The sequence below is a fragment of the Exophiala dermatitidis genome, assembly GCF_000230625.1.
Source record: "Exophiala dermatitidis NIH/UT8656 unplaced genomic scaffold supercont1.5, whole genome shotgun sequence".
NCBI classification, from domain to species: Eukaryota; Fungi; Ascomycota; class Eurotiomycetes; order Chaetothyriales; family Herpotrichiellaceae; genus Exophiala; species Exophiala dermatitidis.
This window is the reverse complement of record NW_008751650.1, coordinates 3,120,219-3,143,421: the sequence shown is the minus strand read 5'-3', so window position 1 is coordinate 3,143,421 and position 23,203 is coordinate 3,120,219. Positions and strand designations below refer to the sequence as shown.

Below are 23,203 nucleotides of genomic sequence, written 5' to 3'. Positions count from 1 at the left end.
AGGGAAGCTCGCTTGTTCTAGAGAGGTGTGTGAGGAGCACGATAAGCCTTGGAAGACGTCAACCTGTGAATGGCCGCGAATAAGTAAACCGCTGCACGCTGTGAACTGACAACCTCCCACACAGCGATCCCTTCTCGCCGCGCACCAGATTACAGTATGATATAGCAGCTGCTGCAACAACACACAACACTACTTTCGAACTCTGTTCGAGCTCGGATCCGGGAGTCGCAGAGGATTTATACTACCCACCCGAAGACGACAATACCCACAAGCCCCCGAGCTGTTGTCGGCCCCAAGCATGCCTTAGCTGTGGCTGCTGGTGTCTCTGCCCAGTGGTACCTAGGCAATGCGAGCCCGGGTTCCCACTCCCAGGCCCTTGCGCCGAGCAAATGCCTCATTTTTTCTTTCTGACCTGCAGACCTCCCCATCCAGCCAATCAGCGCAAACACAATTACTCTGGCCATTCAGAGGCTTGTTGTTCCCCGTGATGGAACATCCTACGATATTCGATATTCCGTAAGGCCGTGGCCATTATGTGCACTGCATGTGCGCTGGTGGAGGACAACTCAATGAAGCTGTTTCACTGACAACCTTGGAACCTACTGCACGATGATCCTTTTCTTGTAGCCACCGGCCGAACCTCACCGCCAGCTGGCCGGTGGCGCCCTCTCACGTGCTTTGCATTCCTGCTGGCCAGAGTCAAACGCGGCGCAATTTGGTAGCTACGAAATACCTTCTGTCTGACAAGACCTGTCGCATGTGGCGCTCCAGGCCAGACGCAGTTCCTGTTGCGAAGCGGGCGTCAGACATGCCATTGACTGCCAGCCTAGGACTAATGGTCAATTGTGATTCGCCCATGCACTCTCAGCATTGATTGGGCCTGGGCATCCGGAGTGCCAGTGCGAGAAAGCCGGTTGCAGCCGCGGCAAACGGGGATCGAGGAACTTTCAAACTCGAACCCGCGGAAACTCGGCCCACATCCAGCAGCAGAGATTCTGTAGTAACCGCAGTTGTCGTAGTTCCAGCACTACCACCATAGCACAGATCAAACTGTCCCACAACCCCTGCGCCTGAAGCCTTGCAGCCGTCAGCCCGCTTCTTCCCTGAAATTTTTCGTCAGATAAGATCCAGATCGGGATCATACAGATCATACCCGAAGACGACTTTCAGAGGCACTATGGGCAGTATCAGACGCATCAAGACGAAAAGGCGGACTCGGTTGGTGGAGTTGGTTCAAAATGTCCAGGGCACATGCTAACTATTCATCGCAGTGACCTAGACCAAGTCAAGGCTGACCTAAAGTCCCCAAAGCATTTGTCTCAACACCAAAGGACGAAAGCCGCTGAGGATTTGCCTGGACTGGGCGCCTTCTATTGCATCGAATGCGCAAAATACTTCTCCGACAGCCATAACTTGAACGAGCATCGAAGGGGCAAGATACACAAGAGACGGTGAATACACTTGTTTCTCGCAGGGTCGGGACGTTACTGACATGTGCACTAGCATCCGGATGCTCAAGGAAGAGGCGCACTCTCAAAAACTCGCTGATGCAGCCGTGGGCTTGGGAACAGATAATGGTCGTCCGGACCGAAGCAACGAAGCCATGGAGGATGACTGAACTAGATGTCGGCTTTCCCTGATTTCCCATTCATCTGGGGCGCAATTGCTGCCACCACAGCCGCCATGTTCCGTCAATTCGACCACAGAAGAAAACCAAGCATTCCAGCAGCTCCGCCCATGAACACTACAAAGCGGCGCTCTGATCCAACCTTATTTGAATTGGAGGCTCCTGAGTGTCTTCGCGGTCTGCGGCCTCGAGCTCGTCATTGAGGACTGGCGAAGAACACCATGATCCTTTCATAGACGTACCACTGATACCTGTCAGCCATTGCGTTTTGTGAGCAAAGGGTTTTCGACCTACTTGGACAGCGTTCACTATGAAGGCACGAAGACTACAGACGCCTAGACCGCGGTAAAAGCCATGGAGGCCGGAGGTATGCCATATCTCCCGCGCCACGCCCAGCGACGTCTGGTCATAACGCGACGGCGGAGTGGCGCCTGGAAGGAGCCTCTGGCTTTCAAGGCGCAGCGATGGTTGGGTCTGTAGGCGGGTTTTGACCACGTCCAATGGGTAGACGGATACCCAAGTGACAATGCCTGCAATCCCTCCGCTGATCAGAACCTCTGCAGCGGACGGCGAAGCAAAAGGATCTGGCTGCCTTGACAGAAGCAGCCTCTTGCTCAGTTCATAAGACCAGAAATACCATCCATATCCAAAAGCATCGCGAATACATGTAATCGCGCCGCCGTAGTAGAGTCCTCGAATGCCACCTTGTTTCCAGATGTCCTTGAACACCGCGTATGAAGAACGATGACCATCGACAACAAGCTGAGTTCTGCATTTGATAAGTTCGGATGGAGCAGATACAACAAACGTAGCCACCCCTCCAATTGCCCCCGCCACCCATATCTTGCCGAGATCCACGCCGGCCAATTTTGTGTAGTCGAAAATGCTAGGATCCATAAGCTTCAACGACCTGTTGAAAGACATGAAGAGGATGGAGTTCAAAGCACCATATCCGAGGATTGGAGCAGCTGCGCCTCTGAACAAGGCTGTGAACTTCTCAATGTTCGTGATGGGCTCTAGAGCAATGCTGGCTGCCGAAACGCCAGCCCCAGAGCCTGCCTGGGCTCTGACCTTCACAACATCAAGCTGATTTCCAATCAAAATGCCTATCGCGCCAGAAATGTAGCTCGCCCAGAAATCTGCAGCCATCGTAAAGAAGCCGAGGGAGCTGTCCTCCCACAAAAGCAATATAGAGAAAATGCAAAATAGGCCTGTTTATATCATCTTGCAGGATGATAACCGAGCATTGACCGAAGGAAATTGACCAACCGTCCTTGAAGTACTGCCCTTGTCACGATAACAAGGTGAGTGTTGGATGTCGAACTTGTTGTACTCTTTAAAATGCAGAACGGACAAAATATCTCGACAAGTATATTGAGCAGCTTTGCTGCACTTGGATGATCGACTTAACGGCCCGGGTTCGGTAAATGTACAACCGTCCACTGCAGTGGCAGCGCTGTGTACTACCACTGTAGTGGTCGGCCAGCGCAAAGCGGCACGTGACTGCGCGTTTCCTTTGGGAGCGCGTGAAATGCATCGACGCGTCCGTTCTTGCCACGAGCATGACCACTTCCCATTGACTTACTCCCAAGGACTCTCGCCGACGACAGGCTTGGATAGCCACTTTCTTCCCGCCATCGCCCACCATGTATGGATCTACTTCTAATACTGCGTTGCGCTCAGTACTGACTTCCCGTACAGGATACGTACCAAGAGTCTCGCGCTTGAGCAGAACAAGGAAAACTTACCTCCTCCTAAAGCCGGACGGTTAACTGTGAACTCTCCAGCAGCATTTGACCGTCTTATCAAACCGTTCAAGTGTCCGGGATCCGCCAATTTACGGAAGGCCAAGGGCGAGCCGGCCAGAAAGCGAAGGAAGGTGAACTACGCTGAGGCAGATGGAGGGCAGGACGACGAGAGTGGCGGGTATAGCATTGATGGAGAAAGCATAGCGCTCAAAGACCGCTTCCCCAAGTTTAAAGTCAAGGACACAGAGACAACCTTTCGAGCGAGATTCTCCATACCGCTAATCAACAAGAATGCATTCGATCCGTCACGACCGGCGCCCACTCTGGGCATGCGGCGAGGAGCAACATTCGTCAACAAGCCTTTACATGATCCGAGCGGCGAGTTTGCCATTGTTCTATATGACCCTACCATCGACGACAAGCCACAGGGCAAACCTGTCTTAGAGCAGGCAGCAGTTGAAAAACCAAAACTCGATACACCGTTGATGCACAAGAGTCTTGCCGAAATATTAGGCATCAAGAAAGAAGTCGAAGGCGAGAGGCCAAAAGTGCCGGTTGTGATCGATCCACGATTGGCGAAAGTGCTACGACCCCATCAGGTCGAAGGAGTGAGATTCTTATACAGATGTACCACTGGCCTGGTGGATGAGAAGGCTAAGGGCTGTATCATGGCAGACGAGATGGGCCTGGGAAAGACTCTACAATGCATCACGCTCATGTGGACATTGCTGAAACAATCTCCTGAAGCTGGGAAACCGACAATCCACAAATGCATCATTGCATGCCCGGCAAGCCTGGTCAAGAACTGGGCAAACGAGCTCGTCAAATGGCTTGGTGAAGGTGCCATTCATCCTTTCGCCATCGACGGGAAAGCGACCAAAGAAGAGCTCACCATGCAGCTCAAGCAGTGGGCAATGGCTAGCGGAAGGTCAATAGCCCGACCAGTTCTCATCGTCTCATACGAATCTTTAAGGTTGAATATTGAGGAACTCAGAGACGTCAAGATTGGCCTAATGCTATGCGATGAAGGCCATCGTTTGAAGAATGCTGAAAGTGAGACATATATGGCCTTGACGGGGTTGAATGTTGACCGAAGGGTCATCCTTTCCGGCACACCAATACAAAATGACCTGACCGAATATTACTCCTTACTCGACTTTGCCAATCCTGGCTACCTTGGCACGAAGGCCGACTTCCGCAAGAAGTTCGAGCTACCCATTCTACGCGGTCGCGACGCTGCCGGCACTGACACCGATAAGCAGAAGGGAGTGGAAGCCAATGCTGGACTCGGGTCACTGGTCAATAAATTCCTCATTCGGAGGACCAACGACATCTTGTCCAAGTATCTACCGGTCAAGTATGAGCATGTCGTGTTCTGCAATCTGGCTCCGTTCCAGAAGGACCTATATAACCATTTCATTCAAAGCCCTGACATCAAAAGTCTCCTTAGAGGTAAAGGCAGTCAACCATTGAAAGCCATCGGTATTCTGAAGAAACTGTGCAACCATCCTGATCTGCTCGACCTCGAAAAGGATCTGCCGGGGAGCGAGAAATTCTGGCCTGACGATTACGTCCCGAAAGAAGCCAGAGGCCGCGACCGAGATGTGAGGTCATGGTACTCTGGGAAGTTTGCTGTGCTTGAACGCATGCTCGCAAGGATACGACAGGACACTAATGATAAGATTGTTCTGATCAGCAACTATACCCAGACATTGGATGTTTTCGAGAAGTTGTGTCGAAGCCGCAATTACGGATGTCTCCGACTAGATGGTACCATGAATGTCAACAAACGACAGAAATTGGTCGACAGATTCAATGACCCCAACGGCGAGGAATTTGTGTTTTTGCTGAGCAGTAAAGCAGGAGGTTGTGGTATCAACTTGATTGGAGCCAATCGTCTTGTTCTATTTGATCCAGATTGGAATCCAGCGGCAGACCAGCAAGCCCTAGCTCGTGTGTGGCGTGATGGACAGAAGAAAGACTGTTTTGTGTACCGATTTATGGGCACTGGGACTATTGAGGAGAAGATATTTCAACGACAGTCCCACAAACAGGCGCTTTCCTCAACGGTGGTTGACTCGGCGGAGGACGTGGAGAGGCATTTCACTCTGGACTCACTCCGAGAGCTGTTCCAGTTCAAGCCGGAGACGAAGAGCGATACCCACGATACATTCAAATGCAAACGCTGTCGACCGGACGGTGTGCAACAGATCAAAGCGCCGGCAATGCTATACGGTGACACGAGTTCTTGGAACCATTTTGTCAACAACGGGGAGAAAGGACCGCTTGGAAAGATCCAGGACTTGTTACTACGGCAAGAAGCGTCGGAAGATGCTGTCAGTGCGGTTTTCCAGTATATCAGTCACTAGAAACTGGAAAGGCTGTAAAAAGGTGTCAAAGTGGGCAAAACGTGCTGGGCACTGCCTGCTGGAGCGCCAGCAGGGGCGTCCAGCCTGGTTTGTGTACCATCACTGGCAAAGATATAAGGCTGGCAGTGTTTAGCAGATCCGAGCGGATATTTGTGGACGAATTCCTAATCTTAGCTAGACGGTAGATCCTGATATATCCAAGCACGGAAAGCCCCGAGTGTTGGCTTGCCGAAGGCCCAAATGATAATGACTTTATGAAGCGTTAAATATGCAGAGCGCTGTACAGAAAGGGTGGTCAAGTCCTAGCACAGTCCCTGGGCACTTGTAGCTGGCTCGATACTCGTGTAACCCCAAAATTGGGCATCGGGGCTTGCAAGACAATCAACGGCGGTCAAGCACTAAAGCGGCAAGAGGAGGTTCTCGATGTTGACGCTGACGTTATACGGACGACCGACCACGTCCACTTGAACCTCATCCCAACCGGACTGCAGTGTGTTGTCTCTACACGCCTGCTGCTCTCGCCGGACAGACAATCGAGAGATCACTGCCCATTCACAATCTTCTCTTCAGGGAGCTGGCGGTCCGACGGTCTCGTGAGGTTGTGGGCCATCCGAGTATGCATGCAACAGAAAGACCCCAGCAAGACTGACCACCCTCCCTACGCCTTCTGCCGATAATGGTGTTGCTCGTTCATACATATCAATCAAAACGACGCCATAATGGACCCCTCAGTTCAGCGATTGCTCACAGATAAACTCTATGACAAACGAAAGCAGGGTGCCCTCGAGTATGCTCGACATTGTTTCCCATTGGGCGACCATAACTGACGGAGATTAGGCTTGAGCGGTTCATCAGGGAGAGCCTGGCCGCCAAAGATCACGATAGGATTCGAAAGACCATTGACCAGCTATGTCATGACTATGCATATGCGGTTCATCTGCCTCATGCACGAAATGGAGGGCTAATTGGATTGGCCGCTGCTGCCATCGCTCTCGGTCCGGTAAGCCTCCCTCATCCTCGTCTATTGTAGAAGTCCGATATCTGACAAGGTCTCTCCAGGATGAGGTCGCCCGGTATCTCCAGGATATAGTGCCTCCGGTGTTGGCGTGCTTCACGGACCAGGACGCTCGTGTTCGATACTATGCCTGCGAGGCCATGTACAACATTGCCAAAGTGGCAAAAGGCGAAATACTGGTCTTCTTCAACGACATATTTGACGCTTTATGCAAGGTATGGCATTGAAACCTTGTGTGCTGCTGCTTGATACTGACTAGGTTCCGCAGCTCGCCGCTGACTCGGAGCTGTCTGTCAAAAATGGCGCCGAACTTCTGGATCGATTAATTAAAGACATCGTTGCCGAATCAGCGTCTTCCTACGTCTCAGTGTTGAATTTCACAGACGAGAATGGCGAACATGCTGGTTCTGAGAGATCGAGTGTCGACTACCCCACTACATTCTCCCTAGAAAAGTTCATCCCTCTACTGGAGGAACGCATTCATGTCATCAACCCGTTCACCCGAACCTTCCTGGTTTCATGGCTTACTCTACTAGACACCATTCCCGATTTGGAACTTGTGCATTATCTACCCTCGTTCTTGGAAGGCCTATTCAAGTTTCTTGGAGATCCAAACCGCGATGTCTATGTGGCAACGCAAGGGCTTCTAGAACGCTTTTTGAACGAGATCAAAAAAATTGCAAAGATCAAGAGAGGAATCGCGGAAAGCAGGAGAAGTCGAGCGAGCCACGCCAGACCCGCGTCCAGCCAGGCCGATAGCGGGACCGCTCGTGGCAGTAACTCGCTTGACAATGCCATTGAAGACTCGGGGTCCAGTACTGCCCAGGACGAGTCAGCAGAGGTGGAAGAGAATGGCGGTGATTGGATACCTGGTCAAGACGTCCAAATCGACTACGCAAAGATCCTGGATATCCTGCTGAAATTTGTCGATGTCTCATCCAGCAGAGAGTCGGCGACAAACTTGCGATTGGAAGGGTTGTCGAAACAAAAGGAGGAGGAGATTGGCATAGTTGCACTCCGCTGGATCGACAGTTTCTTCGAGATCAGCCCGGAAGACATTCTGCAGTTTGTCCCTCGGCTTTTGTCCTGTGTGCTGCCAGCACTCTCCTCCCAGTCCGAACAGGTCCGCACCACTGCCAGCAAAGTCAACCGGTCACTGATGGACTATATTGTTACATTCCAAGATGAGGTATCCACGGAAGATGACGGCGGACAAGATCCCAATGGTCATCCGTCATCAGAGGGCGCGGACAAGAAACAATCAGAAGCATCCACCAAAAGCGCTCCAACTCAACCGTCTGGTCAAGATGAGGCTTCCCCTGACGACGCGGCTGAACAGGAGTCGTCATCACCGGCTGAAGTCGCGGCCAAATCGTCCGCGGAAACGCCCGAAAAGGCCGTGGCGGATCTGGACTATGCTGCTGCCGTCAATGCTTTGACTCTGCAGTTTCTCAATGAACACGAGGAAACCAGAGTGGCGGCACTGAGCTGGTTGATCATGCTCCATCGGAAAGCACCTAAGAAAGTTCTTGCGTTCAACGACGGCACATTCCCGGCTTTGCTTAAGACTCTGTCGGACCCGGCCGAGGCAGTTGTGACGCGAGACTTGCAGCTTCTTTCCCAGATCTCGAAAAACAGCGAAGACGGTTATTTTACCTCCTTCATGGTGGCCTTGTTGCAACTGTTTTCCACCGACCGAAAACTCCTCGAAATCCGAGGCAACCTGATTATTCGTCAACTATGTCTCAACCTACAACCGGAACGGATATACCGAACACTGGCCGATTGCATTGAAAAAGACGAGGATATTGAATTCGCTAGCATAATGGTGCAGAATCTGAACAACAACCTCATCACAGCTCCGGAACTGGCGGAGTTAAGAAAACGACTGCGCAGTCCCGACAGCAAGGACGGTCAGCTATTCTTTGTGGCCCTCTTCCGCGCTTGGTGCCATAATGCCGTGGCCACATTTTCTTTGTGCCTTCTAGCACAGGCCTACGAGCAGGCTTACAACCTACTGCAGATTTTTGCGGATCTGGAAATGACGGTGAACATGCTGATCCAAATCGACAAGTTAGTACAGTTGCTTGAGAGTCCTGTTTTTACATGTGAGTATACAACGCTTGGTCTACTTGTGTTCTTTGAGTCCAGAGGCCAGAGTAGAAGTTGCTGACCGCAAACTAGATCTTCGACTCCAATTGCTTGAACCAGATCGCTACCCGTACCTGTACAAATGCCTGTACGGGCTATTGATGCTTTTGCCGCAGTCATCAGCCTTTGGCGCCCTAAAGAACCGACTGAACAGCGTCTCGGCAATAGGATTGCTCCACACTCCAGCGTCGATGCCGACACCATCGGCTCGCTCGGGGTAAGTCTTGCCTTTTTATTCCCCTTATTTTCGCATTTTTAGTCTGCTTGTGCTGTGTCATGTTCCAGCATGTCAGCACACCTACTGACTCATTTCTTCTATCAGTGTGGTGTCGGGAATCTCATCGTCAACATTACCATCTGGTTCCTCATCGTCAGTAACCGGCCGCCTCGGCCGCAACCGCGACACGGCCAGTGCGTCCAACGAAATCAAGTGGCCCGAATTACTCGACAAGTTCAAGCAGACGCAGGAGAAAGCCCGGCGCCGCAATGAACGACTCTTGAGAAGCAATTTAGATTCCGACGGCGGCTATGGTGGCGGTGGCGGTGCTGTCAACGGGGGTCCTCGAAGTCTCCTTGATGACAACACTGGTGTTGATGGCCGGTCCAGTCGCAACAGTCTCCGCGACGACATTGTCGTGGACAGCAAAGGTCATGTCGTGGCCAGAACGGGACTGAGTAATCGCCCATTGAGCCTTTTGGCTGGTTCTTCCTCTGCTGCTAATCCAGGTGGACTCACTGTTCCTGGTACCACTACGGGTCAAGGTTCGAGGTCTGGATTGACTGCCGCTTCGACCACGACGGCAGGTGGCAGTGGCAGCGGCAGTGGTGGAATTCAGTCGTCGTCGTCGTCACATCCGCATAAGCGTGGACACAGCCTCGCAGGTGGCTTTGGCAAGTTTGCTAGTGGCATTGCCAGGGCCGGGAGTCATCGGGATAAGGACCGTGATAGAGACCGGGACCGGAATGGAGACAGGGGAAAGAAGTGAAGTGATGAAAAGGTCTGACTGATTGTGACTGTGACTGTCAGATAGTCGAGTTCTGTTCTCTTAGGACGGAAACAACCATCAAACGATTGAGAAGCGTCGTGATATGAATCGAATTCTTATGGTAAGAGAAAGGGTCTTGTTAGAGAAGGACGAAAAAGAGACACACACACACTGAGAGAGAGACACTGTCGAGTCGTTCGTTGTACCTTCAACATCTTCAACATTGGCATGGTACGGCTTTGGCTTTTTGGGTTTGGGGGTTTTGGGTTTATTGGTCGATTGTATGGTTTGGTTGGCTGCTGCATGGTTGGTCATAAGGAAGAGTCGTGAGCAGATTGTATACTACTACTACGGGTATACAGGTATACGACGAGTACACGAGTACAGGGTACCTTATATGGCCATCGATCGACCCAGTGGTATTGATTGCCTGTGAAAAGAATTGATCGGTAGTAGGTGAAGTTATCCTGGTTCTGTTCGCTCGAAAATACCAGGCTTAGGTACAGGTAGGTACCTTACCTCCCTTCCTACTTACTTCAGCGTCGTAGTGTATGTAGGTCTTTCTTCTCTTGGTATGGAATGATGGTCGATATCTCCAGGAAAAGAAATGAAAAGGGAACAAGCCGGAAAGAAAATGAAACAGACATAAACTTGTAACTTTGATATCTTTTTCATGCTTGCTCTCAAGAACTATACTACCCATACTAGCTAAACTTGAACCACAATACTTCCTACAAACGACATAAACTGACCGAACCGAACCAAAAGGCCAGACCGGAGAAGCTGGCCAAAACCAATAACCTAAAGAAATACACGACGCCAATGCTACCTGCTATCCATATCATATAAACCCTGACCCCAGTCCAGCACAGCATAGCATAGCATAGCATAGCACATCGCATGCTGATCGGACCGGCTTGGTCGACAGACCAGACCCAATTCAGCCCGCGAGTCATAGAACCACAACCATGGCCGGACTGCACAGCACAAAACTGGGGAGGGTCGGGAAAAGAAGAAACTTGACAAGACAAGGTCCAGAACCGGAACCAGAACCACTGCATTCAGCGATAATCAATTGGGAGACACGCGCACCAGATCAGGTCGGATCAGACCAGGTCGAGTAAGTGTACCGCGGCGTACTTTGGTGATATATCTTAACATAACCATGAATGGTGAATCCGTACCGTAGGTGGTGGTCGTAATTTTTTATTTCTTTCTCATCGTCTCATGTCCTTTAACCATGCACGAGTTCGTCCGGATTCCACACAACCTCTCGTCTCTTCTTACCGGATCGCTGCGATCCGCCCGTCGAATTGGACGACACGGCAGAACTGTACTGGTCATTATAAATGTATTCGCCGTCGACGTATTGGGCGCCCGTGCTGAATTGAGTGCGGTTCTTGCGGCGGGCGTACTTTTGCTCGAGGCGGTAGAGTTCGAGTTCTAATAAGGTTTCTGGTTAGTGCTGGCTGTGATACCTGTCTGTCTGAGTGGATCGGATGAAGAATACAGGGTTGGTGGTGAGTGCTGCTCTGAGAGCCTGAGGGAGCATATCGTCCGAACTGAACTTGACTTACTTGCTTGGAGTTTGTCGATTAGACCCATTTTGGTTCTTGGTTTCCGGTATAATTGCGCGAGAGCGTGGTGTAGGGTAGTTCGATGGCTTGTGGTACCGTCTGGGTGAGCTGTTCGAAACCGCGGTGGGAGTTGTTCAGGGACCTTGTCGGTGCACCAGGGACGGTGGTTTTGGTGCTAGCAGTAGTACGCCGTGCAGTGCACTTATTCTTCTTATTCTTCTGTATGACGTTGTGTTCTGACGTTGGTCACCAGTATTGCGGCTCTGGTCTTGACTTGCGTAGTACGTTTCGTTCCAGCGACGCGGATGTTCCTGGTGCTGGGAAGGCAGGCGACGTAGTGGCACGGTATGGTTGTCGTAGTGCACTTAATTCCCGTGATCGGTTGAGACGGAGGAAGAGTGACTTTTGAGTGCAAGTTGCGCCGCTGTGCTCAGCCTCTCGTCTTTCTGCGCTCGCAATTTGGATGCGGATCGTACGGGTTTCCGGATCTGAAACGTTGAATCGGTTACTGCAGATGTGTGCCAGCGAAATCAAAGTATGCTGGACCGAACGGTATGAGGACTGGAATTGAGGACCCGTACACACTTGTCGACGACCTTGGGTACAGGACGGTAGGTAGCAAGCAAGCAGGGCGCGAAGCAGAAGGGAAATGGAGGTGTGGTGTCACCGACGGACTATTATGTCTGTCCCAATCCTAGATCACGATAATGGGGTGCCCACAAAAAAAGGATGGGTGTCCATCCGTCGCATGCAAGGGATGGAACGGGAACGAGGGGTTGAACTGTCAAAGCGAAGTTGAGCTGGCACTACTGGCAAGCATTTGCAGATGGAGCCCAGCCCGCCATGGAACTGCAGCAGAGGGATAAAAAGGAGTCCGTCCGTCGCAGGCACCAAGTTGGTCGTTGGTCTGTTCGCAATCTCTGCGGCCATGGCGGGCAGCTTAGTTGCGGTCTTAGCGGTGCTTAGGCGTAGTGAGCGTGGCATTTAGGCGCATTATTAGACGAGAACAGCCTAGAGACTAATAATACCATCGGGGCTTGAACAGCCGGTAGTGCCTGCTCAAGCTTCCGAGGACAACGAGTACGGGGCCCGCCTAAGCAGGTACTACTGTTACCTCGCCTACGACTAGAATTCAATTCAACCTTTTGTGCCTGGAACTTGAACGGTTCGGACGCTAGAGGCTGCAGGTTTCTGGTACAGTAGTAGCTGGGGAACCTGCGTTGGCATGCTTCTAGCGTACAACTAGTTGCTAGTACACGGGCATCTGACGGACACACGGTTTGTGAGGGACTGTTCAAAGGTGTTCGCTGGCAAGAGTAGCGTCGCTCTTCCGGTCGAGATGATCGTGAAAAAATACTGTAGCTTGACTTTTATGCAACTCCTCTACAACCATCCAAGTCCTGACTCTGGCAACGGTGACAACTATTTCTTACAGATAGCTTGATATCGCGCCGAGATCTTATCCGGTCAACCGTCAGTTTGCTGGACAGTGGTGCAGTGGGCTTTCAGCTTGGAGGCTAGTAGTTACCGGCTTGCGCCACGTGCGGAACCCAGTCTGATGCCCCTGACTTCTGACCCCTGACCAACTTGAACCTTGTCCCGCCAACTCGCACTCAACATGCCAGTCCAGTCGAGACTTGATCATCTCGCGAACCGGAATTGTATATACCCCTGACCCAGGGCAGAAAATTCAACCTGCATCCTTTCTGCTCATCCCTATACAGAACACAGCTTCATCGGTCTCGATGTCTCAAGTAAATCCCACGTGGCCAAATTCGCGCTAGAAAGTTCGAACAAATGGACCGGGTTCTCGAACGGGCTTTTGACATTACTCTCTTGTCGTCGGCTGGGGCCCGCCTGCCTAGCCTCCATGGTCCTCACCTCACAGGGCAGCACCGGTGCCGGTCTCTCCAGTGGGGCGGGAACGTCGCCGTCGATGGGACGATTTCGATGCCAGTGCCAGGTCCGGAGAAGAGCCCCGAGAGATCGTGACAGACAGCCTAGACTCAAGCTTGCCAATCATTTATCCTTCGGATTCTTCTCTTCACTTTCCTTTTCTTCCTCCAAAGCCCGCTCGAGCGTCATGTCTTGTCCGATCGAGACCTCTTGCGCAGCCCAGAGATCGGCGTAAAGGCCTCCCTGAGCCAGCAGCTCCGCATGAGTTCCTTGTTCAACCACCTGGCCGTCTCGGAGCACAAAGATGATGTCGCAGTCATAAATCGTACGCAGCCGATGAGCCACAAACACACTCGTCCGTTGCTTTTCTTTCAGGATGCTGTTGATGTTTTGCAACAGCGTCTGCTCCGTGTATGTGTCGAGCGCCGATGTCGCTTCATCGAAGAATAACAAAGGAGGGTCCTTTAGGAGAAGTCGGGCAATTGCAAGTCGTTGCTTCTCTCCTCCAGATATCATCATGCCTCGTTCACCCACCATGGTATTCCAACCAGCCGGTAGCCGTTCCACCAGATCCAGGATCCTGGCTCTTCGTGCGGCTTCTCGGACTTCTTCAAAAGACGCGTCAACCCTGCCATATCGAATGTTGTGCTCAATCGTGTTGTTGAACAATGGCGTATCCTGGGGAACCACTCCAATGCTCCGACGGAGACTGTCCAGGCTGAGCTCTTTGATGTTTTGCCCGTCAATCAGAATCTGACCAGTCGGCGCATCGTAGAATCGGAACAATAGCCGAAGAATGGTCGATTTCCCGCATCCGCTGGGTCCCACAATCGCAACCTTTTTCCCGGCAGGAATCGTCATGCTCAGATTGTTCAAAATAGGCCTGTCAGGATGATATCCGAACGAGACGTTCTCAAACCTAATTTCTCCCCCCTTGGTCAGAGCCAAAGGTCGCGGATGGGCCACTTCCTTGACCGTCACATTGACCTTTTGCAGACTGAACAAAGTCTCCATGTCCAGCAGCGATTGCCGAAGTTCTCGATAGACGGAACCCAAGAAGTTCAAGGGCACAGACAGTTGGAAAACAAGTTGGTTGACCATGACCAAGTCTCCGACCGTCAGTTCGCCGGCGGCCACCCCCGTTGCAGCCATATACATCATCCCTGCCAGCGCGGTGGAAAATATAAAGTTCTGGCCGCTGTTGAGGAACGCCAACGACGTCGTGACTTTGATAGACGCATCCTCGTATTTCTTCAATGCTTGGTCGTATCGGTTGACCTCGAATTTCTCGTTGTTGAAATACTTGACAGCCTCGTAGTTGATCAATGTGTCGACCGCCACGGTTGCGCCTTGGTTGTCTGCTGCATTCGCTTGTTTTCGGAATTTCGTTCTCCACGAAGTCGTGGCGATTGTGAACGCCGAATACGCCACCATAGTTGCAGCAGTGATGGCAGCGAACGATGCACCATATTTATACGTCAGGATGCCACAAACCATTGATATCTCCAGCACCGTGGGGAAGATATGGAACAGCATTGACGTCAATAAAAAGCTGATGCCCTTTGTGCCTCGATCAAGCGCCCTGGTCAGTCCACCTGTTTGACGCGACAGATGGAATTTCAAATCCAGTTGCAATAGATGTTGGAACACATTCCGAGCCACGTTGCGGATAGCCTTTTGTGCCACGCTCGCGAAGACGGCATTGCGCAGCTCCTGAAACAGAGTTGCGCCAATCCTGGTCACGCCGTATGCCACAACCATGGACCCGGCCACTGTCCAAGCGGTGCCGCCCACTGCCAGGAAATCAATGTTCATTGAGTCGACAATGCTTTTGAAGTAGAACGGCACATTGACGTTCAGGATCTTGGCCGAAACAAGTAAACCCAGGGCAGTGCTGACACGGAGCTTGCTTCCCCAGTCGCCTTTCGGCCAGAGATACTGCACCATCTCCCTCATGATGGAGAGATCAATCTTTCGCTGCTCCTTGTTGGAGACGACCTTTTCGGAGAGGAGGCCACTCTTCTTGAGGTCGACTGGCTCTGGCTTGACCGGCCCTGGTTTCTGAAGCGTCTCTGGCTTCGTGGCCTCGACGGTCCCCAGCCTACTTGCGGCCTCGTCGGCACCCTTGGCCGTCTGTTCTGGCGCCTTCCTCTCATCCTGGCGTTTTAAGAAAGCCGACTGGGTAAATATCCGAACCCTAGGGCTCGCAACAATTGATCGGTTAGACCTCCATGCCTTCAACACAGGATAACGCGAACTGTGTATTCTTTGACTGCCGCAATTGTACAGCGTTCTGGACAGCATCTTGAGCGTGATGACTAGATGGTCTGCTTACGCCGCAGCAGTCAGGCTGAGAACACTTTTTGTCCGCCTTCCCCTCCCCTATGGCATGTGTAAGCCAGAGAGAGGAGTTGCAACGTGTACGCGAACAGGCGAGTCACACACAGAAGGGGTCCAATTGGGAGGGAAAGCGTAAACAGCTGGTTCGACAGGTTGAGCCATTTGTGCTCAATGTGATGCCATCCGACGGCGCCGAAGAGCGCTTGGTCGAGTACATACTTCCCCGTAACCCGCTGATCTTACAGGCGAGGCTGTGATCACATGAAAAACATAGGGTCCTCAGTTTTTGGCCGAGAAACCGCAATGTTGTCCTCGCCGAATTTTAACCGTGTGTAGAGACTTTGTTGATATGTTGCAATTTCAAAATATCGATGACCAACTTGAACATCCATGATTCCGTAGAAACCAGGTGGAACATGTGGTAAACAGCCCCTTCCACACGCATGCAAATAACATGGCTTTACACGTGACCATGCGGGCTTACCTATGTAACAGCTTGGCATGTTTGACACGCGAATGTTGTCCGCCGACCGACGCCATTGAGCTCCGCAGTTTTTGGAAGCTCTGGTCATGAATCGTGTTTGGATATTTCCAACAACGGCCAGGAGTCTGGTCCTACTTCACTGCTGAAACTCGCGAGAAAAGTACCCTGACCACCATAAAATCAACATGCCTCAGGTTGCCGCACAGAATCTCCGGCGGCTGACCGGGTTCCCTCGAAAATGGGCATTTCCAGCACACCTTGTCGCCGGGCGGAGAGTTGGAGGATACAAGTACATCTCAGTGCAAGCGACGCCCGCCACCGACACCAGTAGGATTGACGTTCAAGTTGTTGGCAAATCGGCATCAGCAGCCTCTCCAGGTTCGTATTCCCCATCCAACAAGTCCCAATATATTTACTCATTCGTGATCTAGATGCCTCGTTCGAAGTCCTAGGAAGTCCATACTCATTATTGTCCGTGACATTATCACCATCTCAAGACCTCTACACGCGTCGAGGGACATTAGTCGGTTTCGCAGGGGATCCAGACGGCACAGTCTCAACGCTACGATTACTTAACCCCGTCCGACGCGCCTTGATCGGAATACCGTTTCTCTACCAGAAAATCACATCCACATCGTCTGTCAATGCGCTCATCGCGACGAGATCACCTCTTACCACATTTGCGATTCTCCAATTAGACGGACGGACGGATTGGAAACTGGCGCAACGGAAAGCCCTGCTAGCATGGACCGGTAGCACGTTGTCAGTGAAACCGACTTTGAGCACGAAACTCTCGCTGGCACATTGGGGCAGTTCGGATGTGACAGGGAGAGGACTCTTGGCTCTCGCTGGGCAAGGGCAAGTGTATTCGATTGAACTTGCGGAGGGCGAGACGTATCTCGTCCACCCGTCTAATATCCTGGCATATTCGATCTCTTCGCCCTCTCCTCCTCCGCAACCGTACCGTTTCAAGTCTACCAATGTCCGGTTTCAGATCCCTCTCCAGCTGGGGAACTTTTTCCCTTCATCCAAATTTGTCGAGACTTTGAAAACGAGCAGTACTTACAAGATTATTGCCAATGCTTTGCTGAGGATTCGGACCTGGAGTCGCAGGACTATATGGGGGGATAGACTGTTCTTGCAGTTCAAAGGTCCTACGACACTTTTGATTCAAAGTCGTGCGGCCAGAGTAAATGATGTTTTGACGGCTCAGGAAGTCAACGAGATTGCCGATACTCCTCCGGGAGTCGTGCGGGACGCCCTAACAGACGCTCAAGCGGCTAAAGCCATTGACGCCTCGAGACCAGGTGCTGCTGGGGCTTCGCCGTCAAGTTCCACGTCATCGCCGCAGTCGCAAGCCAAATTGTCATATGCAAATGTTAGCAGTGATGGCAAGGTTACCTTTGACAAGTCATAGAACTTGCGCCGGTTTTCGGCAACAGTTCCTAGGACGAGTACTGTTCAAAGCGAGGCATGTACAGATGCTGCATTGAAAGCGACCGGCGGAAACACTGTGCTAGGATCGTTTCCTCATTCTGGTAGAATATGTGTCTTCACACGACCTTGCGTTCTGAAGCGAGGGACCATGTCCGTGGTTGATCCTAAAACTTGTCTTTTAATGAAATCTATGTCTCTTGCTCTCACAGGTATCTTTCTGGGTGGTTGTGCAAACCTACAGTCGTATTCTAAGCGTACAATACTAGATAGCCCTACTTCGGGAGATGGGTTTTCACAGGCAAAAGGCGCAGACATACCAAGTCAACGGGCAATGGAGCAGGTAGTTCAGCAGACAGGCAATTCAAGATACGAGGAGGACAAGCAATCGGCGAATGTGAACGAAAAGTGGTCTGTTTTTCATTTGGTAGCCTTCGTTAGGTTATGTGAGCCTAGCTTAGCTATCTAAACCAGTCCGTAATGCGTAAAGGACCAGCATATCGAACGTGCAGTAGGTCTCAAAGCACATGTTGGGCCGCTGTTCCAGCTCCGACTTGGCAGCAAATGCCTGCACTGCTTGAAAGGTAGAATGCTGAAACCTGCCAATAGGGGAGGGGAAGGCCAATCGGGACTGGTTCGTGCGGAAACATCCATACATTCGTCTCCCTGGGGCATTTGGTCGCGACAGGACAATCTGTCCGTCCACCTCTCACTCGGCTTTCTGAATTCTGTCGATCGGACATTGCATGCAGACACCAGTGGTAAACTGCTGATCGAACGGACAGAGAGATGTTGTCCATCGGGGTTCCATGCTGTGCGCGAAAACCTTAAGACCGAGCTAGTCGAATCCGCAGACTCCAAACAGCAGACAAACTGTGCTTGACAGAGCCATAGCATGGCACTGCTATAGTTATTCTTCTCTGCACCTCGTCCCATTGGCGTTGATAAGTTGGCAGCATCAATATGACGGATCAGACAGTCGAGATCTGGGCCTTTTACGCTCATCGACGTATTGAGAGAAAAAAGCGCTGACCAAAGGGCCTCCTTCTTCCAGCATTTCCTTCAGCTCGCCTTCGAGTGTGCCAGTCTGGGTCGCTCCAAAGAAGGAACTTGATGTGCCCATGTAATTTCTTGGTTCCTTGACAATCTCATAGCACAGCTGCTTCAAGGCTAGCTTGCAGAGTTCTGAATTTTCGGGAAGATGCTTCCATGTCAACATGACAGTGATCGGACTGATGCGCTCCCTCCTACACACTGCTTTAAAGGCATCGACAAGTGCGTTTTGAAGATCAAGCATACACAGCTTCTCGGCAAGCTTGTAAGCGCGCATGATATGCGGCCCGAGTAAGGCAGGTACTTGTCCAGAGTACATCCACTTCACGATGACATCGAAAGTTTCGGGAGCATCTTCTGGTAATTCAACCGTCCGTTCGTGTTGTTCCCTCATGCCGGACTGGAGACACTTTTCGAAGAACGGACATGTGGAGGTGAGGATGTCTTCGTGCACCAAATATCTGGCCTTTTCAACGCCGACATAGACTGTTACGGTTCCCGAACGAGCGAAGCTGGTCCAAGCAAGTCCATGTTAGCATATAGGTCTTGCAAGAAGATAAGCATGAGCAGTCATCTCACCGAGGCGCCACACGGGTCTTTGCGGTACTAGTATCCGAATGTGTATCATCATCAGAGTCTGGCTCTGCTGGCCTCTTTCTCGCCATGGAGGATGGTCGCGTTGCGGGTTGCGAGGAGTCTGTACGGACCAGAATTGAGGCTGCTCTGACTAAAGAAGAAGGCTTCAGAGATGGTGAGACGAAGTCGTAGAAAGAAGGTCATCGAGACGAAGTTATAGAGAAGAGCTGCTTTGCTCTTCTTGCTCTAGTGCCTTCTGAAGGAGCACCGAGGTCAAAGTGAGGTGGAAGTGAGCTGAAACTGAAAGAGGCATTTCTTTTATGACCTGCCTATGCGACGAGTCCTCACGGCAGGAGCATATTGAAATTGCCAACAAGCATTTCCATAGTCTTAGGAGTGTGAGCCGTTCGGAACCGCCTTAAATAATGTCGTGGAGAGAAACAGCGCTTTCGCTAGAGGGGAAACTCGGCGGTTCAATTGTTTCTCGCCTTATGGAGCCACTTGCTCAATTGTTTCGAACAGCCATCAGCGTCCCTTGTGTCGTCGTTATCTTGGTGCATCGTCTGCATTTTGAAGACGTTAAGATCTAGCCTTTGGTTTTGTTTCAGATTTGACCCCTGGTACGTGTGGACTCATGCTTCGCTCCAGCCATCAGATTTCTTTCTTTCTGTTTCGTGGCTTGCTTCTCGATGACCTTTGCGATTGACCGGCTCGATTGCGAATGGACGATCAAGCTGTCTGCAATGCTCCGAATCTGAGGCTGGATGACACGCGAGATATTGTGGTACCCGTGTTGCGGCAGCTGAATGAGGAGCGAATGGAGACAAGCAAACAAAGTTGACGTGAGCTTGGCCATATTAGAGAGTAAAGATCTATCTAGGCGTAGGATGCGCAGCCGTCTGTCTGCTGTCCCGGTCTATGCTATGGGTTGTTGTGCCTGCGGGTGGAATTCAGGAGGCCTGCGGTCAGTTTTCGCGAGGCGAAGGGCTGTCAATGATTAGGAGGTGAGTTGACCTTCGTCGATGTTGTAGGGTGAAGGTGCGGACAGTAGATATGGCAGGCACAGAGGTGTAGTAAGCGTCTCGTTGAGTCCAAATCAACAAATGTCGAGGAATGTGGAGTGGATGATGGAGCACCGAGGAAAAATCAAGTGTGGAGGAGATGGGGAATAATAAATATAAATGTCAGAGGGTGGGCAGCCAGCCAGATTAGGTTGTTTATCAAATTTTTGCTTTTGCAGGGTGTGACATACTGGCAGGCTGCCTGTACTATAGTGTTCTGAGACAGGTGCTGCTTTTCCTCTACCTGAGCCCTTGCGTTTCTCCCGCTTATGTTTGAGATCTGTCCAGCATAATCAACTAAGAGGTAGGATGTCATCATTACTTTTTTTGTCAAACATTCACCTCGTCGCCATGATGAAGCCTTCTCTTGAGATTGTACAACGGCCAAAATGGTCGCCCGCAATGTCCACCTAAGACTTGGGTTCCTTGACGGCTTGGTAGGCTTCACGCTGGCCCGGCAGAAAATCCTTGTCGGCCAGAATAAACCGAACTGGAGTCGGTGCGATGAGCGGCTCCAAGGGCGTCACATCCATCAGTGTTGTTGGCTAATAGCTTTGTAGCGTCACGCGGCGGCTATAGTTCCAGAGCTCACTTTTCTCATCGATCTGATGAAAGCGGCCTTGGAATCGTCGCCGCTGGGTTTCACGAACGGAACGTGCCGCGGTTCTTTGCTCAACGTCCTCGCTTTTCTGTCATCCGCGAGGGCGGCGAAGAATCCCTCCAGGTCGTTCGCCAGATGCTACGTGGACGTTTGGGAATCCGGAGGTTATGAAAGCGAAGTAGACTGAAAAGAAATAGATGAAGTAGATTGAGAAGAGAAAAGAATGAAGGCATTGATCGGGTCAATGGCAAGCACTAAGTTAGTGAACGCTGTGATAGGCATTTGGCATTTCATAATTTACCAGGTAAAGTATGGAACATACCTGGTATTGTTGCATTTGGTCTAAAGGCTTCAAGATACACTTTTACTCTGCCTTGACATACTAGTATCGTAAGTATCAGTTCCCTAAAAGCATATTGACGCGAAGTTTAGGATTCGGACTTTTTTGTGATCTGATCATTCTTCCTGCTTGATCTTTTCTGCCCCCCTCGTCACGGCGCGGAGGTTTCCAAAGCTCAAGACATCGCCTATCCGTTCATTACCGGTAAAAAGCATGACTAGTCGATCGATCCCGCAGCCCCAACCGCCTGTGGGTGGAAGACCCCATTCCAGAGCCTCCAAATAGTCTTCGTCAACCTTCATGGCTTCTTCATCAATATCCAAGAGTTGCTCTTTGCTCTTTTGGACCCTATCGAGGGCATTGTCATGATCCTTTTCCTTTTGTCGGTTATCACTGACAGTAGTACGAGCAAACTGACGCGCATAACGCTGTTGGTCCTGAAACTTGCGCCTCTGTTCAAACGGGCTATTTTCCTCTTCGTAGCAGTTGACGACTTCTCTGCCACGGATGAAAAGCTCTGCACGGGCAGCGACGGGCTGCTCGTTCGGGGCGGTAGGATGGATGAAAGATTTTGCGAGAGGTGACAAACATTCGGGGATATTGACAATCCAGATGGGCCGGTTGTTGTCTGCGGATCGTGGCTCAATGTAGACGGAACAGAGCTTGTCCATGAGCCGAGGAACCGTGGGGTTGCTGGGAAGAGGAATGTTCTTTGAGTTAAAGATCTCGATGAGTTGGCTCTGGGCTTCTCGAGCCGACAGATTCGGTAAATCGAGTCCCAATATCTCATTGAGTGTGAGAATGAAATCGATCTCTTGGTAAGGTTGCTGCACTGACGCGAGGATATTTGTTAGTTCTTCCGGATTTCGACCCAGTGGACCATTGCCTGGAAGGCCTTTTATTGTTTGTGCAATGTTCGAGAGAAGCTGTTTCGTCAACTCCATCAACTGCGGCAGGTCATGGCGGACAGCGTAGAACTCGCAAGTGGTGAATTCCGGATTGTGCGTCTTGTCCAAGCCTTCATTCCTGAAAGATGGTCCGATTTCAAAAATCCTTTCCATGCCGCCGACTATGAGTCTCTTGAGCCAGAGTTCTGGAGCGATACGTAGGCTCAATTTGCGATCGGGAAACTCGGTCGCAGTCGTCTCGAAAGGTTTGGCCGTCGCTCCTCCAGCCAAGGCGGATAAAATGGGCGTGTCGACTTCCACAAACGAGCGGGCTTCGAAAAATTGCCGCATCGCTCGCACCAGCGCTGATCGTGCCTTGAGCGTCTCTACCACCTCGGGGTCTGTGAGCATCTCGACATGTCGGGGCTGATAATTGGTTTCGGAGAGCGGGCTTGTTGCAAACCCTCGTTGTTCCACCGGAAACCGTTGCAAGCAAGGCGATTCCAAAATTGGTAGGCTTGTTGCTTTGATTGAGAGTTGGCCATTTTTCGCCCGATACGGTTGTCCGCCTTGTATTGCTGTGAACATATGAGTGTCTCGTCTGGCACCAAGCGTAACATTCCTTAATTGGGATGGGAAGGCTTACAGATATGGTCGCCTCGGCGGATTAGTCGACAACTGTGCTTGAACTCGTCCAAGGACACGCCAGATTCGGTCAATGCCGAGTATGAGAGCACAACTTGTAGTCTCAATTGGTCTTCGACGATGTCTACGAATGCCAATTTTGACCCGCTCAACCGGATCGAAGTTATTCTCCCAGATACTGTGGCCCCGTTTGTCAGAAACGATCATATAATCATTTGCTTAAGAACCTAGCTTGCCTTCAATATATTCCGGACCAGGACTGCCATCTATACCAGTCTCTTCCTCCAGAAGTGATCTGATACTTCGTGCCTGTCCGTGTCGCTTGTATCGTGGATAGAGTTCGGCCGCGCAGGATTTCAATTCCTCCGCGCGTTCCCGCGCCTCTTTATTTGAACATTGCAACGTTGTTCCGG

The 23,203-nt window shown here is 51.2% G+C and overlaps 9 protein-coding genes across 9 annotated transcripts; 4 read left to right on the top strand and 5 right to left on the bottom strand.

Moving 5' to 3' along the window:
* Positions 1-130: 130 nt before the first annotated feature.
* On the top strand, positions 131-2,527 carry HMPREF1120_06691 (uncharacterized protein). Its single transcript, XM_009160900.1, has 3 exons — positions 131-1,218; positions 1,272-1,451; positions 1,504-2,527. The coding sequence occupies exons 1-3, from the start codon at positions 1,178-1,180 to the stop codon at positions 1,616-1,618; spliced, it is 336 nt and encodes a 111-aa protein (XP_009159148.1). The 5' UTR covers positions 131-1,177; the 3' UTR covers positions 1,619-2,527.
* Positions 1,745-2,776, bottom strand: HMPREF1120_06690 (MC family mitochondrial carrier protein; the record flags this gene model as incomplete). The annotated part of the gene is made up of 1 exon (XM_009160899.1): positions 1,745-2,776. One exon carries the CDS (start codon positions 2,774-2,776, stop codon positions 1,745-1,747), a length of 1,032 nt encoding a protein of 343 aa, XP_009159147.1.
* A 417-nt stretch (positions 2,777-3,193) lies between these two features.
* HMPREF1120_06689 (DNA repair protein rhp54) lies at positions 3,194-6,006 on the top strand. The gene is made up of 2 exons (XM_009160898.1): positions 3,194-3,275; positions 3,329-6,006. Coding segments are annotated over exons 1-2 (2,418 nt in total). The 5' UTR covers positions 3,194-3,273; the 3' UTR covers positions 5,745-6,006.
* A 177-nt stretch (positions 6,007-6,183) lies between these two features.
* HMPREF1120_06688 (DNA repair and recombination protein RAD54) lies at positions 6,184-10,610 on the top strand. Its single transcript, XM_009160897.1, has 6 exons — positions 6,184-6,531; positions 6,582-6,744; positions 6,804-6,974; positions 7,028-8,867; positions 8,944-9,127; positions 9,233-10,610. The coding sequence occupies exons 1-6, from the start codon at positions 6,464-6,466 to the stop codon at positions 9,894-9,896; spliced, it is 3,090 nt and encodes a 1,029-aa protein (XP_009159145.1). The 5' UTR covers positions 6,184-6,463; the 3' UTR covers positions 9,897-10,610.
* A 520-nt stretch (positions 10,611-11,130) lies between these two features.
* Positions 11,131-11,501, bottom strand: HMPREF1120_06687 (uncharacterized protein; the record flags this gene model as incomplete). Its single annotated transcript, XM_009160896.1, has 2 exons — positions 11,131-11,339; positions 11,474-11,501. The coding sequence occupies 2 exons, from the start codon at positions 11,499-11,501 to the stop codon at positions 11,131-11,133; spliced, it is 237 nt and encodes a 78-aa protein (XP_009159144.1).
* A 1,368-nt stretch (positions 11,502-12,869) lies between these two features.
* On the top strand, positions 12,870-18,155 carry HMPREF1120_06685 (uncharacterized protein). Its single transcript, XM_009160894.1, has 3 exons — positions 12,870-16,130; positions 16,205-16,571; positions 16,625-18,155. Exons 2-3 carry the CDS (start codon positions 16,379-16,381, stop codon positions 17,608-17,610), a joined length of 1,179 nt encoding a protein of 392 aa, XP_009159142.1. The 5' UTR covers positions 12,870-16,130; positions 16,205-16,378; the 3' UTR covers positions 17,611-18,155.
* Positions 13,493-15,673, bottom strand: HMPREF1120_06686 (iron-sulfur clusters transporter atm1, mitochondrial; the record flags this gene model as incomplete). The annotated part of the gene is made up of 1 exon (XM_009160895.1): positions 13,493-15,673. One exon carries the CDS (start codon positions 15,671-15,673, stop codon positions 13,493-13,495), a length of 2,181 nt encoding a protein of 726 aa, XP_009159143.1.
* A 430-nt stretch (positions 18,156-18,585) lies between the features above and the next one.
* On the bottom strand, positions 18,586-19,345 carry HMPREF1120_06684 (uncharacterized protein; the record flags this gene model as incomplete). The annotated part of the gene is made up of 2 exons (XM_009160893.1): positions 18,586-19,192; positions 19,260-19,345. 2 exons carry the CDS (start codon positions 19,343-19,345, stop codon positions 18,586-18,588), a joined length of 693 nt encoding a protein of 230 aa, XP_009159141.1.
* A 2,029-nt stretch (positions 19,346-21,374) lies between these two features.
* Positions 21,375-22,733, bottom strand: HMPREF1120_06683 (lysyl-tRNA synthetase, class II; the record flags this gene model as incomplete). The annotated part of the gene is made up of 1 exon (XM_009160892.1): positions 21,375-22,733. The coding sequence occupies one exon, from the start codon at positions 22,731-22,733 to the stop codon at positions 21,375-21,377; it is 1,359 nt and encodes a 452-aa protein (XP_009159140.1).
* Positions 22,734-23,203: the final 470 nt, after the last annotated feature.

What these genes read in the sequence shown, in the direction of transcription:
- HMPREF1120_06691 (XM_009160900.1), top strand. Translation starts at nt 1,178, where the DNA reads ATGGGCAGTATCAGACGCATCAAGACGAAAAGGCGGACTCG. An exon ending in AAGACGAAAAGGCGGACTCG is followed by an intron (nt 1,219 to 1,271) that starts GTTGGTGGAGTT and finishes TATTCATCGCAG; the next exon opens with TGACCTAGACCAAGTCAAGG. An exon ending in GGCAAGATACACAAGAGACG is followed by an intron (nt 1,452 to 1,503) that starts GTGAATACACTT and finishes CATGTGCACTAG; the next exon opens with CATCCGGATGCTCAAGGAAG.
- HMPREF1120_06688 (XM_009160897.1), top strand. Translation starts at nt 6,464, where the DNA reads ATGGACCCCTCAGTTCAGCGATTGCTCACAGATAAACTCTATGACAAA. An exon ending in CTGCCATCGCTCTCGGTCCG is followed by an intron (nt 6,745 to 6,803) that starts GTAAGCCTCCCT and finishes AGGTCTCTCCAG; the next exon opens with GATGAGGTCGCCCGGTATCT. An exon ending in ACACCATCGGCTCGCTCGGG is followed by an intron (nt 9,128 to 9,232) that starts GTAAGTCTTGCC and finishes TTCTTCTATCAG; the next exon opens with TGTGGTGTCGGGAATCTCAT.
- HMPREF1120_06685 (XM_009160894.1), top strand. Translation starts at nt 16,379, where the DNA reads ATGCCTCAGGTTGCCGCACAGAATCTCCGGCGGCTGACCGGGTTCCCT. An exon ending in GGCATCAGCAGCCTCTCCAG is followed by an intron (nt 16,572 to 16,624) that starts GTTCGTATTCCC and finishes TTCGTGATCTAG; the next exon opens with ATGCCTCGTTCGAAGTCCTA.